General features: G+C 60.1%; 1 protein-coding gene across 2 annotated transcripts in view; it reads left to right on the forward strand.

The window, feature by feature from the left end:
- Window positions 1–5,315: 5,315 nt before the first annotated feature.
- RET (ret proto-oncogene) overlaps window positions 5,316–12,184 on the forward strand; it is a 53,253-nt gene continuing 46,384 nt past the window's right edge. For both annotated transcript variants that reach the window (XM_016963075.4, XM_054659477.2), the window contains exon 1: window positions 5,316–5,578. In XM_016963075.4, the coding sequence (XP_016818564.4) occupies window positions 5,506–5,578 (73 nt within the window). In that variant the 5' untranslated portion in view covers window positions 5,316–5,505. The remainder of the gene's footprint in view (window positions 5,579–12,184) is intronic.

Raw genomic sequence — 12,184 nt, forward strand, 5'->3', positions numbered from 1 at the left:
TGCTGCTGCCTTTCTGATCAATAATACATGTTTTCAAAAAGCCTTCTGCTTGCATTTACACAATGGACTGTAACTACTGCAAAGATCCATTAAGGCCTATTTTAAAAAGCGCATTCGTAAAAAGTTGTCTAAATCTGCATTACAAGGCAGATTATGAAACTGCCTTGGGAGATGTTTTGTCTAAAAAGCATTCAGCCCGTATCTGCTGGACAGCTGACTCGAGCTCCCACTCTCCACGTTGCTTGGAGCCAGGATGCCTTCTCCAGAGGATGCACCAAGCAAGGCACCGGCAGGCCTGAGGTCCTGTCCACAAACCAGCCGGCCTCTGAGCCCCTCGGGCTGGGGCTGCCTTATGTGAGCCAATCCCCCAGGAGCCTGGGTGGCCGCAGACATTAATCAACCCACCACTCCCGAATGTGTAATTCAAGGTCAGATAAGTGGTCCTCTGCGGCAAATAGGACTCTGGGGTCCCAGGTCCCTCCAGCACTGAGAAGGCTTCTGGTTGCATGGGGAGGGCTCAAAGCCTGTGGCCAAGCCAGGATGCAGAAGACAGGTGTGTGCTCTGGCAAGCCAGTCTCGTTGACCACCAGCCCCACACAGCACACAGGTGCGTGCTGTCACCTGTGCAGGTGGGAAGCCCGGACTGTTTGGGTCCAGGGCCCCGTGGCTTTCTATGCCACCCTAGCACCATCCAGTGACTGCTTGGGCCTCATGGCCTCAGCTCCTACAGCTGACAGGACAGAGGCTGATGACAGCGGCAGCTCGTGCTGATGGCCAGCGTCCCTGGGCTAAGGACTCTGTGCAGACTGACTGTCTGTATCCCCGCGGAACTTGGGGAGAAGGAGCTCTGCCTTCCCACTGAGGCACGGAGACTCTGGGTAACCCGCCAAGGACATGGGGACAAGAGACAGAGCGAAGACACACTCAGAGCCCCCTGCAGCCTTCCCACCATGCTATTGCCCCAGGCCACACCTAGACAGCCCCCTGTAGGAGAGAAAACCCTGGCAGAGGGGCAGGAAACACTGCCACTGTCTGCTGAGCCCACTGATGCATCATTAGGCTTTACCCTCAAGGCAGTGCCCAAGTTATTGCTCTCATGTCACAGAGGATGACACCGAGGCCCAGAGAGGACCACAGAAGCTGCTGAGTGGTGTGGCTAGCCTGGCTCTGGTGCTGAGCGAAAAGGATGGAGATTCCTCCAAGGGAAGGGGAGGAGAAGAGGAGCAGAGGGGAAAGAAGAAAGGAGGGCGAGGGAAGGAAATTCACAAGAGAACAAAGTGTGGGGACATGGAAAACTGAGGTGGGCAAAGTGATAATGATAGGTTAGTGGGAGTAGGTGGGCAGGCTGGTGGGAGGAGGTGGGCTTTCTCTGAACCCCCCAGGGTCTCTGATGGATATGTAGGCCCCTGTTGCTTTTGTTCGGGCACCCGGCTCCTAATCAGGCCCCAGGAAGGATGCAAAAGGGGTCTTCTCCCAGGCCAGGTTGAGGGCTCTTCTGTAAACACCCCTGAGGGCACCTGAGGCCCACAGGCAGGCAGGACCTGCACAGTTAGGTAAAGCCTGTCCTGCACAGCCACACCCTGCAGGCCCAGGCCAGGTGTTCTGTGAGCATGCTCATGGAAGCAGCATATTTGGCATAGGGTGGGCTGGCTGAGCAGCCCCTCTGAGTGCCCTGAGAGCCAGCTGGTGGTCACTGGCTTCCTCCTCGCAGCTGCCCTGGAGGGCACCAACAGCAAGGCCAGGGAGGCAAACCGTGGGGAGCAGTAGACCTGCCCCTCACCTCAATAGCCCGATGGGGGAGCAGAGGGCAGTGGCAGACAGATGGGAAACTGAGGCACCGACCACTTTGCTAACAGTGCACACAGCCAGCCTCAGAGTCTGTGCTTCTAACCACCATGTCACACTGCCTATGGGAGGGACCTGGACCCCTGCCCACGCCCACTCTGAGAGGCCTCGGTCAGCAGTTCCAGGAATGCCACCCAGCCTTCCAGTGTCACCAGGACCGAGCTGCGCTCTTGAATGTGTTTCCCCCTACCTGCAAGTCACGAGACACCCCCAGAGCCAGAGTTTCCTGTCACTGCACTCAGCCTCACTCCAACCAAGCTTCTCAGTGCAGGCAGAGACCCCCATGTCACCTGGGTCAGAGGACACAGAGCATCCCGCCCGCCTCCCGCCAGGCAAACCTGCACAGGCATGGCCCAGATCTCTGTCCATGATGGGCTTGCCCTCCTCCCTCCCTTCCCTGTGCTGCGTTTTGGTGCTTTGGGGTCAGACCTGAGGGGCTCCAGGTAATCTTCACCTGCTCAGAAGCAATGAATGACCTCCAAGTTCTCACATGCTACAGGAAGATGGTGTGAGCCGCCTGCCCACTGAGCATCTTACCCTGCACTGGGGCAGAGCCTTGAAAATACCATCTCCTCACAGTCACCAGGGAAGGACACTGTTTCGGTCCCCATTTGAGAGATGACAAAACTGAAGCTGAGGAGTAATGTATGCAATGTCACACAACTATGAATGGCAAAATTCAAACTCAGGTCTAATCACTCCAAGCAGATGCCTGCACCAGAACCTCTTGGGGAATTTTTTTTTTTTCTTAGAGATAGCGTCTCACTGTGCTGCCCAGGCTGGTCTCGAACTCCTGGCCTCAAGTGATCTTCTTGCCTTGGCCTCCCAAAGTACTGGGATTACAGGTGTGAGCCCTTAGCCTGGCCCCTGAACTTTTTTTTTAACATGGATTTTTAGGGAGCGGGCGACCCAGGATGTGTGTCTTCATAAAAGCTGCCCTGAAGATTCTCCAAGGGGACCTGCGGGCAGGGACAGGAAGCACTGACCACACTGTGATGTGCCCTCCTCCAGCTCCCAGAGAGCCCGCGACCCTCAGCAGGGCAGTGTTGCCAGGGTGCCCGAGCCCAGGCCCAGGAAGGCCCAATGGCTACAACTTATTAAGGGCTTCCTGTTTGTCGGGCACTGGGCTCTACCCTCACATGCACCCCTCTTTCTAGTTTCACCCCTTCTTCTGAAAGGGAGATGTTTATAGCTGGGGAAACTGAGGCTCAGAGAGATGACTAAGGGGAGTCAAGAAAGAGAGGCAGAGCCCCCTGCAGGCCCTCCCCACCCCATGGACTGAGAGAAGCCAGGGCCAGGACTCCTGGGCAGCCAAAGACCGGCACGTCTGCTTTGCACTTCACCCGGCCCCCACCTCCCCTTGTGAGACCTCAGGGGGTGGCCTCGCTTCCCCTCTGCTGGGCAAGGAGCTCCTTCCTGCTGCCTGATGTTCTGGATACTGAGCCTACACCCAGGCAGGGCTGAATCTCCTTTCCCCGCAGTCCCTGAGGCCAGCAGGCTCTGGGCCTCACAACTGTCCTCTGCTGAGTGACCCTATGGTCAGATCCCTGGGCGTGCACGTAGCAGGGAGGTATGCATCTGTGTGCGTGTGTGTCCACGTATGGGAACAGGTGTATGCATGTATGCATGTGTACAGGGTACACCCATGTGAGGGCCCCCCAGACCTTTTTCCAAGGAGTAAATGACACCCTCTCATGGTGTCAGGTGTTCACTCAGGACCCCCAAGGGTGAGGGTGGAGCGAGAGCGTGGAAAGGCCTAAGGTAGGCTAGGCAGGAGCACAGCCCCAGATGGCCCCTTAAGATGGCCACACAGAGCCCAACCAGACATCAATGTCAGCCAAGGGCTGGCCAGGGTGGTCCCCGGGAGGTGCGGGGGTGGGGCTATTTAAGCCTACCACTTCTCTCTTCATTCACCTAGGAGGCAATCACAGGAGCTTGTCTGTAGCCAAAAGATGCCCCCAGCCCCTCCCTACCTATCAGGTCCCTTCCCTGGGCACAGGCCTGAGTGTGTAGCCTAGGTAGCCACTGGCACCAGAAATGGAACCTGTCTGAACCCAAGGGAGCCCCTTGTGGCCAACTCTAGCTCCATAAACTGGAAGGGTGTGGCAGGCAGCCGGAGTCCAGTGGCCCACAGTGTCTCTCCTGGGCTGGCAGGCCTGTGCCCCGGCCACCTACCCCTCAGCAAGCCAGGTCTGGACATCACGGTTGGCTGAGTGCAAGCCAGCCTCTGTCTTGGCAGCTCCCCCTCCTGCCTGTGAGGGTGACTTCACTTTGACTTCATATCTGCAGTGATGTGCAGATCACTTATTCAGCCCTGAGCTCAGCCAGGCAAGAGGGCGGGGTTCTGCACACAGCAAGCAAGGGAGCGGCTGGCTCAAGGGTGCCCTGGGCCCAGGTTCCCTGGCTCTTCCTCCTCAAGGGCCCATGGGCTTCCCTTCTTCCATCCCTCTGCGCCTAAGTGCAGGCCAGACCTCAAAAAGCAGCCGGGGATGGGGCGAGAACAGAGGACTTCCCCACTGAGCCCACATCCAACCTCACCCAGAACCCCTTCTCAGGTCCAGTTGCTGCTCCCTATTAGGGGTAAATGTGTTTATGCGCATCATTTCCATCATTTCTTTGGGGGAAAATTGGATTCTTTCCTCCTCGCTACTCGCTCTCCGACTCTGCCAGCCCATCTCCTGAGAGTTCTCCTGTGTAAGGGATGCAAGGGCCACCAGCACCAGGTCTCTGAAAGGACGCCGGAGCCAGTTTCCGGTTTCCAAGGGTTGGACCAGTACTGGAGGGGGGAATCACAAACTGCCCTTCCAGGACCCTACCCTCTCTACTACCCCAGGATGCTGAAAAAGGCTATTCTGCCTCTCTTCCCCTGCTCAGCTCTTCCCCGCCTCCTGCCTCCGGCCCCAGCAGAGGCCGCGCTCCCACTGCGCCTCCCGCCTCTGAGAAATGGCGCAGCAAGCGCTCCGCGGAGAGCCTGGAGGCGGGGCGCCCTTCTCTGAGTCCGCGGGGTCGCACCCCGAGCCAGTCGGCCAGACCTGCATCCCGCGTAGCATCCCTGCCCTCTCTATGCAGCGGAAAGGGCAAAAGGCAGGGACTGCAAGCGGGCGCGCACCGGGTAGGAAGAGCGGCTCTGCGTAGGTGCGCGGACCCAGGCTCCTGGGTTCCATCCCCGCCGCGCACCTCGGGGTCCGCACCCGGCTCCTGCCGGGCCCTTTTCGGCCGCACCCCGCTCCCGCACCCCGCTCCTCCCCAAGCCCCACCCGGCCCAAGCCGCGCGTCCCGCACTGAGCTCCTACACGCGCCGCGCCCCGGCCGCACCCCGCGCAGCCAAAGCAAGCACTGGAGCCCCGCCCCTGCCCCTGCCCGCACCCCACCCGCCTCCGGCCCCGCCTGGCCCACCCCTGGACCGCCCCCGCACCGCCCCGCCCCGCCCCTACCCGCTCCTCCGGCGCAGCCGGCGCTTGCCTCGCTTCAGTCCCGCGACCGAAGCAGGGCGCGCAGCAGCGCTGAGTGCCCCGGAACGTGCGCCGCGCCCCCAGTGTCCGTCGCGTCCGCCGCGCCCCGGGCGGGGATGGGGCGGCCAGACTGAGCGCCGCACCCGCCATCCAGACCCGCCGGCCCTAGCCGCAGTCCCTCCAGCCGTGGCCCCAGCGCGCACGGGCGATGGCGAAGGCGACGTCCGGTGCCGCGGGGCTGCGGCTGCTGTTGCTGCTGCTGCTGCCGCTGCTAGGCAAAGGTGAGTCCTGCCGGCCGCCGGCTCCCGCAGGGGCCAGGGCGAAGTTGGCGCCGAGCAGCGGAGCGGGCGCGTTCAGAAGCGCCTTTCTGTTTGCCGTGGGCAGCGGGCTGTGCGGTCGCCGGCCACCCGGCCTCGGCTGGGAGCGCAGTGGCTGCGGCGGGCGGCGGGCGGCGGGCAGGGCGCCTCGGGCCGGGCGCCTCGGGCCGGGGCTGGGCGCGTCTCGGGCGGGAGCGGAGCGCGGGCCGGGCCGCGGGGGTCGGTGCTCAGAACCCTAGCCATAGCCGCAGGTCTCAATCTGGCCGCGCCCTGCGCCAAAGCCGCGTCCTGGAGCAAACGGGACAGCCGTTTCGGGGCCGACCTGGCGGACGGGTCAGGGAGCCCCGAAAGCCCGCGATTCGTGCGGAGAGTTATGTTTCGGCAGGAGACGGCTCCGTCCTGGTTTCCTTTTCCCGCTCAGCGTCCGTGCGTTCCTCCCCCAGCTCTGCCGTCCTGGCCAGCCGAGGGATTCGGAGACTGTTTTGAAAAGATTGCTTTTCCCTCGTGCGTTTTTGCCGCCCTGTCTTTAAACACCTAAAAACCGTGGTTTCTGGGGTGGCTCCCCCCGAGGGGCCGCCGTGATCGGCGTCCCACCCGGCAGCCCTGGAGTCGTGTGGCGCTGCCTGGCAGAGATGCTGAAGATGCGGCCACAGGAGGCCCAGGGCTTGGGGTGGGGCAGGGGTTTGCGCCGCCAGCCAGCGTTGGTGCTGGGCCTGGTGAAACCGCAGGTGCCTTAGGATCCCAGCATTAGGTGTGGCCTTGCAAAGATGGTCATCGACCCCACCCAAACTCTGGCAGAGTGAGCCGCAAGGCTGTGGAATCTTTGGCCCCTTGGCACGCGTTTTAGTGTCCCTCAAACTGGCCCTGACTTGATCCCCTCCAAGTGCTTGTGTATGAACCAAGTTTTCCTCTAAGAAGGAAGGAGCCCTGGCCATCCTCCCTCACTCCTTACAAAGGGCTTTCTCTCCCCACAGCCTTCGGGAACAGAAGAAGCCATGGTCAGTCACCCTGTCTCTGGCCCCAGGCCCTGCACAAACTGAGTTTCCAGGCCTGCCTGAGACTTCATTTGTGTGACCTGCGCCTCAGCTCAGCATATGCTGAGGCCAGAGCGGGTCCCCAGTCCACCTGGCGAGGGACAGGGGAGAAGCCCTTGCCTTTCTATCTTTTCTGAGTGTTAGGACTTTGGGGTCCCAGTGCTGCAGGGGGAAGACACGGGGCAGAAGCAAACAAGGCGCTCTGACGCTGTCTTGGGATTCTGGGCTGTGGCTTTGGCTTTGAGGTTGTGGGCAGGGGGCCAGGTGTGAACTGCTGCTGGTGTGCTGGGCAGGGGACTTCCCCACACCCTTCCACAGCCTTGCGTTCAGTTGGGGTGGCCAGTGAGGCTGTGGGGGCCAGGCTCTGGGGGCCGGCTTGTGGCACTCAGCAGGCATGCAGGTAGCTTTCCGTGCCCAGACCCCTGGCCCACAGACAGCTTCCCCAATCCAGAGATGGTGAGCCCCTAGCCCCTGGGATAACCCGGACACCACAGTTGGAGGCACTGGGAGTGAAGAGGCAGCCCCACTCCCTGGAGTAGACAGCTGGGGCCTTTGAAGAGGCTGCAGAGCTCTTTCCCAGGAGCCACAGCTCCGGAGGTTCGAGCCGCACTCTTGGAGCTGCCAAGGACCGCCCCAGTGAGCCCCTCGGTGCTCCCCAACCACCCCAAGGGGACAGCTCGGCCTCGAGCGCCCTCTTGCGGACGCTGCACTTTAGTGGCTGGGCCTGATGACAGGCACAGACCGGGTCTCTAGAGGATGAGGGTTCTTCCACAGCTCACACATGCACACTCACACTGGATCACCAAGACACACTCCTGCCCCTTCTCACAGCACTTGCTGCCAAGGCTGTGGACATGCACAGCGTGGTTCCTTCACACCCTGCCTCACCCACGTCCACACAGGGACCCCAGCCCCTCTCATCACTCATACACACAGGGACGCCACGTGTGTATATAGGGACACACACTCCTCATACCTGCAGGGCATAGCCTGTCAGCCCCAGGTATGCTGGAACCAGAGTGAGAGAACCTCCATCTAAAAGTTACATTCATTTAAAAGTTGCTCTTAAAGGTTTCTGGCATTTCACTGCTCAACACAGATACAGCTGTCCCCGTTGCTTGGATGAGGAAACTGAGTCTCAGCTTCTGGGGTTCCCCCCAGGTCCCAGGCTGACCCTGCACCTCAACCTCCCACAGCTCCTCAGCAAGCCTCTTGTCTCTTGTCTTCCTGGCCTGACTTCTTGGGTCCTGTTTTGCAGCAAGGAAGGACATTCCCTCTCTGCCCCTGGGCCCTGGGGCCTTCTGTTCCCAGCATGGAAGAGCTGGGCACTGTGACTTGGCAGGGCCCGGATCCAAGCTGCCAGACCACCCTCTGCAGAGGGCCTAGGCAGCCCACCTCTGCCTGAAGCACCAGGTATCAGCGCGGGCAGCTCAGGCCAGGGGTACAGCTCCCCCTGCTTCATCCTTTTCCTTCTCCCCTTTCTCTGGCCAGAGGCTTTACCAGGTTCACCTGGGCCTGGCTTGCTTCCTCCTCCACTCCAGCTCACTAACCCTCTCTGGCCTCCAGAAGCTGCCTGCAGCCCTCACTGGTGGGCTGTGCCTGCTGGGGGCCTGCAAGCAGAGAGCAAATGGGGAAGTGCATTGAGCTGATTCACTAAACAGCCTTTATTCTGCAGAATCACCTTAGGGACAGGCTGAGGAAATCACTGTTTCCTTGGTGGTGTGAAGAAAATGGGATGCGATCACCTAGTGGGGAGCTAATAGCCTTTTAGCCAGGGGAGGAGAAAACCAATTAAAAATTATGATATCTGTTAAAATGGAACCTGGGGTGCCAAGGGGAAGGGAAGGCCCGGAAGCTGCCATCTCTCCTGAGACCTTCCCCCTCTGCAGCCTGGCTGAGGACCCTCTAGGTCCCCTCGTCTTAACTGGATAAGGCTAATACCAGCAGTAGCAGCCCATGGGGGCTTACAGTGCACTGCCCCTGTGCTGTGCCTACTCGCTTCATCTTTTCCAACAAGTCTGCAAGGGTCGTGGCCTTGGCCCATTTCACAGGTGAGGAAACAGGTTCTCATAGCCTATGGACTCCAACCGGTAGAGAGGATGCAGGAGCTCCCCAGCCCTGGCCCTCTGGCTTGCTCCAGCCCGTTCTCTGGGCCAGTGGTGTGGGTCCAGGGTGGGGCTAAGGAGGGCTTCCAGGGAGGTTGCCCTGAGCCTGCCCACCCACTGGTGAGTCCCCCCACCTCAGGCTCCAGGTGCCCTCAGGACATCCCAGCCCAGATCCCAGAGTAACGTGTGGCACCATGCACAGACGCTGAGATACTCTCTGGGTCTCGTCAGCTTTAGTTGATGTCTGGGAGTCCTATGGGTCTGGGGAGGAGCACCAGGCATGGCTGTGCCAGCGGAAGGGCCGACTGTGTGTGCTCTGTGGATGGCAGGAAGGCATCTTGCTGCCAGTGGCGGTGCAGATGTTCGGCTGGGACACCAGGCTGTGGCCCTTGCAGCCAACATATGCCTGAGGCCCTGGCATCGGATGGAAGCTACTGCTCTGAAGACAAGGGTGCAGGGATGGGGTTTGGGCATCAGGGATGGGGGTACAGCTGTGTTTCCTCATGCAGGACAGGGCCTTCCTCCTCATTTTTCCCATCCTCCAGGACAGCCTGGGAGAAGAAAGCCAGGGAATAGGGGCAAAGCAGGGTGCAGCCCCCCATGCTCCCTGCTCCCCTCCTCCCCTCCTGCGGAGGCACTTCCTTTCCACTTCAGGAGCCCCTCCCCCAGAAGTGGGCCCCCCCGTCCCCCTTTCCTTCTTTGGAGGCTGCTTCCTGGTGCCAGGTTATGCTCCCTCCCTGTTCTCTGCTGTGCCCTCTATCTCCCCACTCCTCTGCAATTATTTTTCAGCAGAGTGACTTAATAGTAACAATAATAGTAACAATAACAGTAACAATAATAGTAACAACAGCAGGCTGGGAGCACTCCTGAGGGAGCCTCGGCTCCTGCCCTGCTGCTCTAGGGCTGGGAGACTCTCCAGAGCTGTCTCATGGCAGGGAGAGACCGTAGTCAAGGAGACCCTGTGTAGTGACTTCCACATGCGTGTGTGGCAAGGGGCGGGGACTGGGCAGTGACCACCAGGCAGGGAGCACACCTCAGTCATGGTCACAGAGAAGGTGATGATGGCACCAGGGCTGTCTCTCCCTGCCCGTCTGCACCTGGGCCTGCCAGAGCCGTCTTCTGTGCCCCATGGGGTAGGGGAGCACCCCATGGCCCCTGGGAGGCTGCCAGTCAGTGGGACTATGAGGTCAAATGGGGAGGTCCCTTGGGGTCCATGACCCAGGCACTGCACCCCTTGGGGCTGGAAGGGGAGAAGGCCCCAGGCCCACCAGAGCCCCTCTGGCTCCCCCACTAGAACAGCAGCCAGGGCCGGCTCAGGGATTGAGGCGAAGCCTTGGTGATTGATTCTTTGTCCCCTGAGGCAGGCTCTACCTCTCATAGGAGAACTTTGGAGGATGGGCCTTCTCCTGACCAAGGCTCTGGGACACTTGGCAGCCCCTGAGGTCCTGCTTTACCTCTCTGCTTTCTCCCCCCTTCTCTGAGCTCTGGGGCCAGGCCTGGGCACTTGGATTGGCGCTGAGACAATGAGGCCTGAACCTCCATGGAGCTCTGGTCCCGCAGCTGTGTGATCATGGGGGCCTCAGGGACCCCGCTCCCCTCCATTCCCCAAGCCTAGAGGCCATGAAGCCTGTGGGTCCCTGAACTGTCCACCCTGAGACTGCAGGCAGGGCAGGGCTGGGGAAGAGCAGGCAGCAAGCTGTCCTTGTTCCCACAGCTCCTCCTGGCTGGGCTCTTGGCCCCTGAAAAGCCTGGGGCAGGGAGATGGTGCCAGCAGGACCTTAAGGACAGCAGTTCAGGTAGCACCTGGCCCTGGAGGGAGCAGGTGGCCAGCTCCAAGCAAACACCTTTGTTTGCTTTTGCCTCAAGGAGTGGCTCCACAAAGTATAGCAGCCCAGGCACCACCACAGAAAGGTCACCGCTGCACCTGGACAGGTGTGCGCCTACCTGGTGGACCAGCGGGCATAGGCTTTCCTCCCTGATATCAGGGATACCTGGAGGGCCTGGTGCTGGGGTTCTGTGCTCAGGGAAGAGCCTGTGGCCCTACAGCCCCAGGTTCTAGACCCCCTCCCAGATTCGGGTGCTGCAGCTGCGCTTCCACTCCTGGCCCTTGCTCCTCTGTGCTGCTGCTCTCCATGCCCTGCAGGAGCCAGGGTTCCAAGGAAGCACCTGAGGGGCAGTGTGGCCCCAGGGCAGGAGCAGGACAGTGGCCACCAAGCTGTTTCCAGTTCCCTTGTGTGCCTGTGACTCCAGAGGATTCTCGCCCTTGTGTTCCTGAGAGGGAAAAAGGAAACATGTATTTCCTAGAATTTAAGTAATGACTGGGGAGATGTGTGCTCTGGGTGCTGGGACGAGGGTGGGTAAGCTGGGGGTGCAGCATGAGCTGGTGCAGCTCCGGAGGGAGGGAGAGGGCTCATTGGTTTCTTCCTCATACTACTTGTCAGTGCAACTGGCACAGACCCGGCAGCTGTTGCTGGGCTAGGGGCCAGGGGCTTCCTCCTGCTCTGTTCCCCTTCCTGCTCCACCTCCATTGCCTATAGGGCATCTGCCAGCCCCAGGAAGCCTAACACTTAGCCCAAGTGAGGCTCCGGGCCTGGCCCTCCTCACCCAGGGAAACAACGGGGCTCATGGGCGCTTGGTGACATGGGCACATTGCTCTGCCATCGTGAGGGGCCAGCCTGGCTATGGGACCCAGCACCGGTGGGCAGCCCACAGATTGTCTCTGCAGGAGACTCTTCTGGCAGGTCCCATACAGGATGCCCCACAGCACCTTGAAAACTCGTGACCCGGGAAAGCCTCAAATTGTCTTTGCTCCCCTAGCCTCCCCACCACCTGTATCTGCAGGGGCATGTGAGACTGTACTTGGTGACAGGAACGCCCCCCAGTCTCAGGGGCTTAACGCCATCTACTATGTCCTTCTTGTGGCATAGCCTAGCATGGCCCTTACCCACTGGGTGGCCACACCTCCCAGCCCATGTGCCTGGCTGTGTGCACAGGAGGGCACAGAGCTTCGAGAAGCCTGAGGCTTAAGGAGCTTTGAGGCCTGGGAGGGGGCCACCGTCACTTTCCCTGTGTTCCATGGGATCCTGTCACATGGTCGTTCTCACCCCAGGAGGCTTCAAGTACAGAGGACACGGGGATGGGGGCATGCAGGGGTGTACCTGCACACACTTCTGCCTACCGGCTCTCCATCCCTTGTCCTGGTCCACATAGCAGGGGCTGGTGGCGGTCCCAGCAGCTGAGGGGGACGGAGGGGGAAACAGGGTAGCAAATAATTATGGTTTACTCTTTTTTAATTGTGAAATTTATGTAACATAAGTTTAACCATTTATAAGTGAACCATTTGGTGGCATTTAGCGCATTCACAACATTGAACAGGCATTGCCTTAGTTCCAAAAAATTTGCATCACCCCAAAAGGAAACCCCATAACCAT

The sequence above is a fragment of the Pan troglodytes genome, chromosome 8 (assembly GCF_028858775.2).
Source record: "Pan troglodytes isolate AG18354 chromosome 8, NHGRI_mPanTro3-v2.0_pri, whole genome shotgun sequence".
NCBI lineage: Eukaryota > Metazoa > Chordata > Mammalia > Primates > Hominidae > Pan > Pan troglodytes.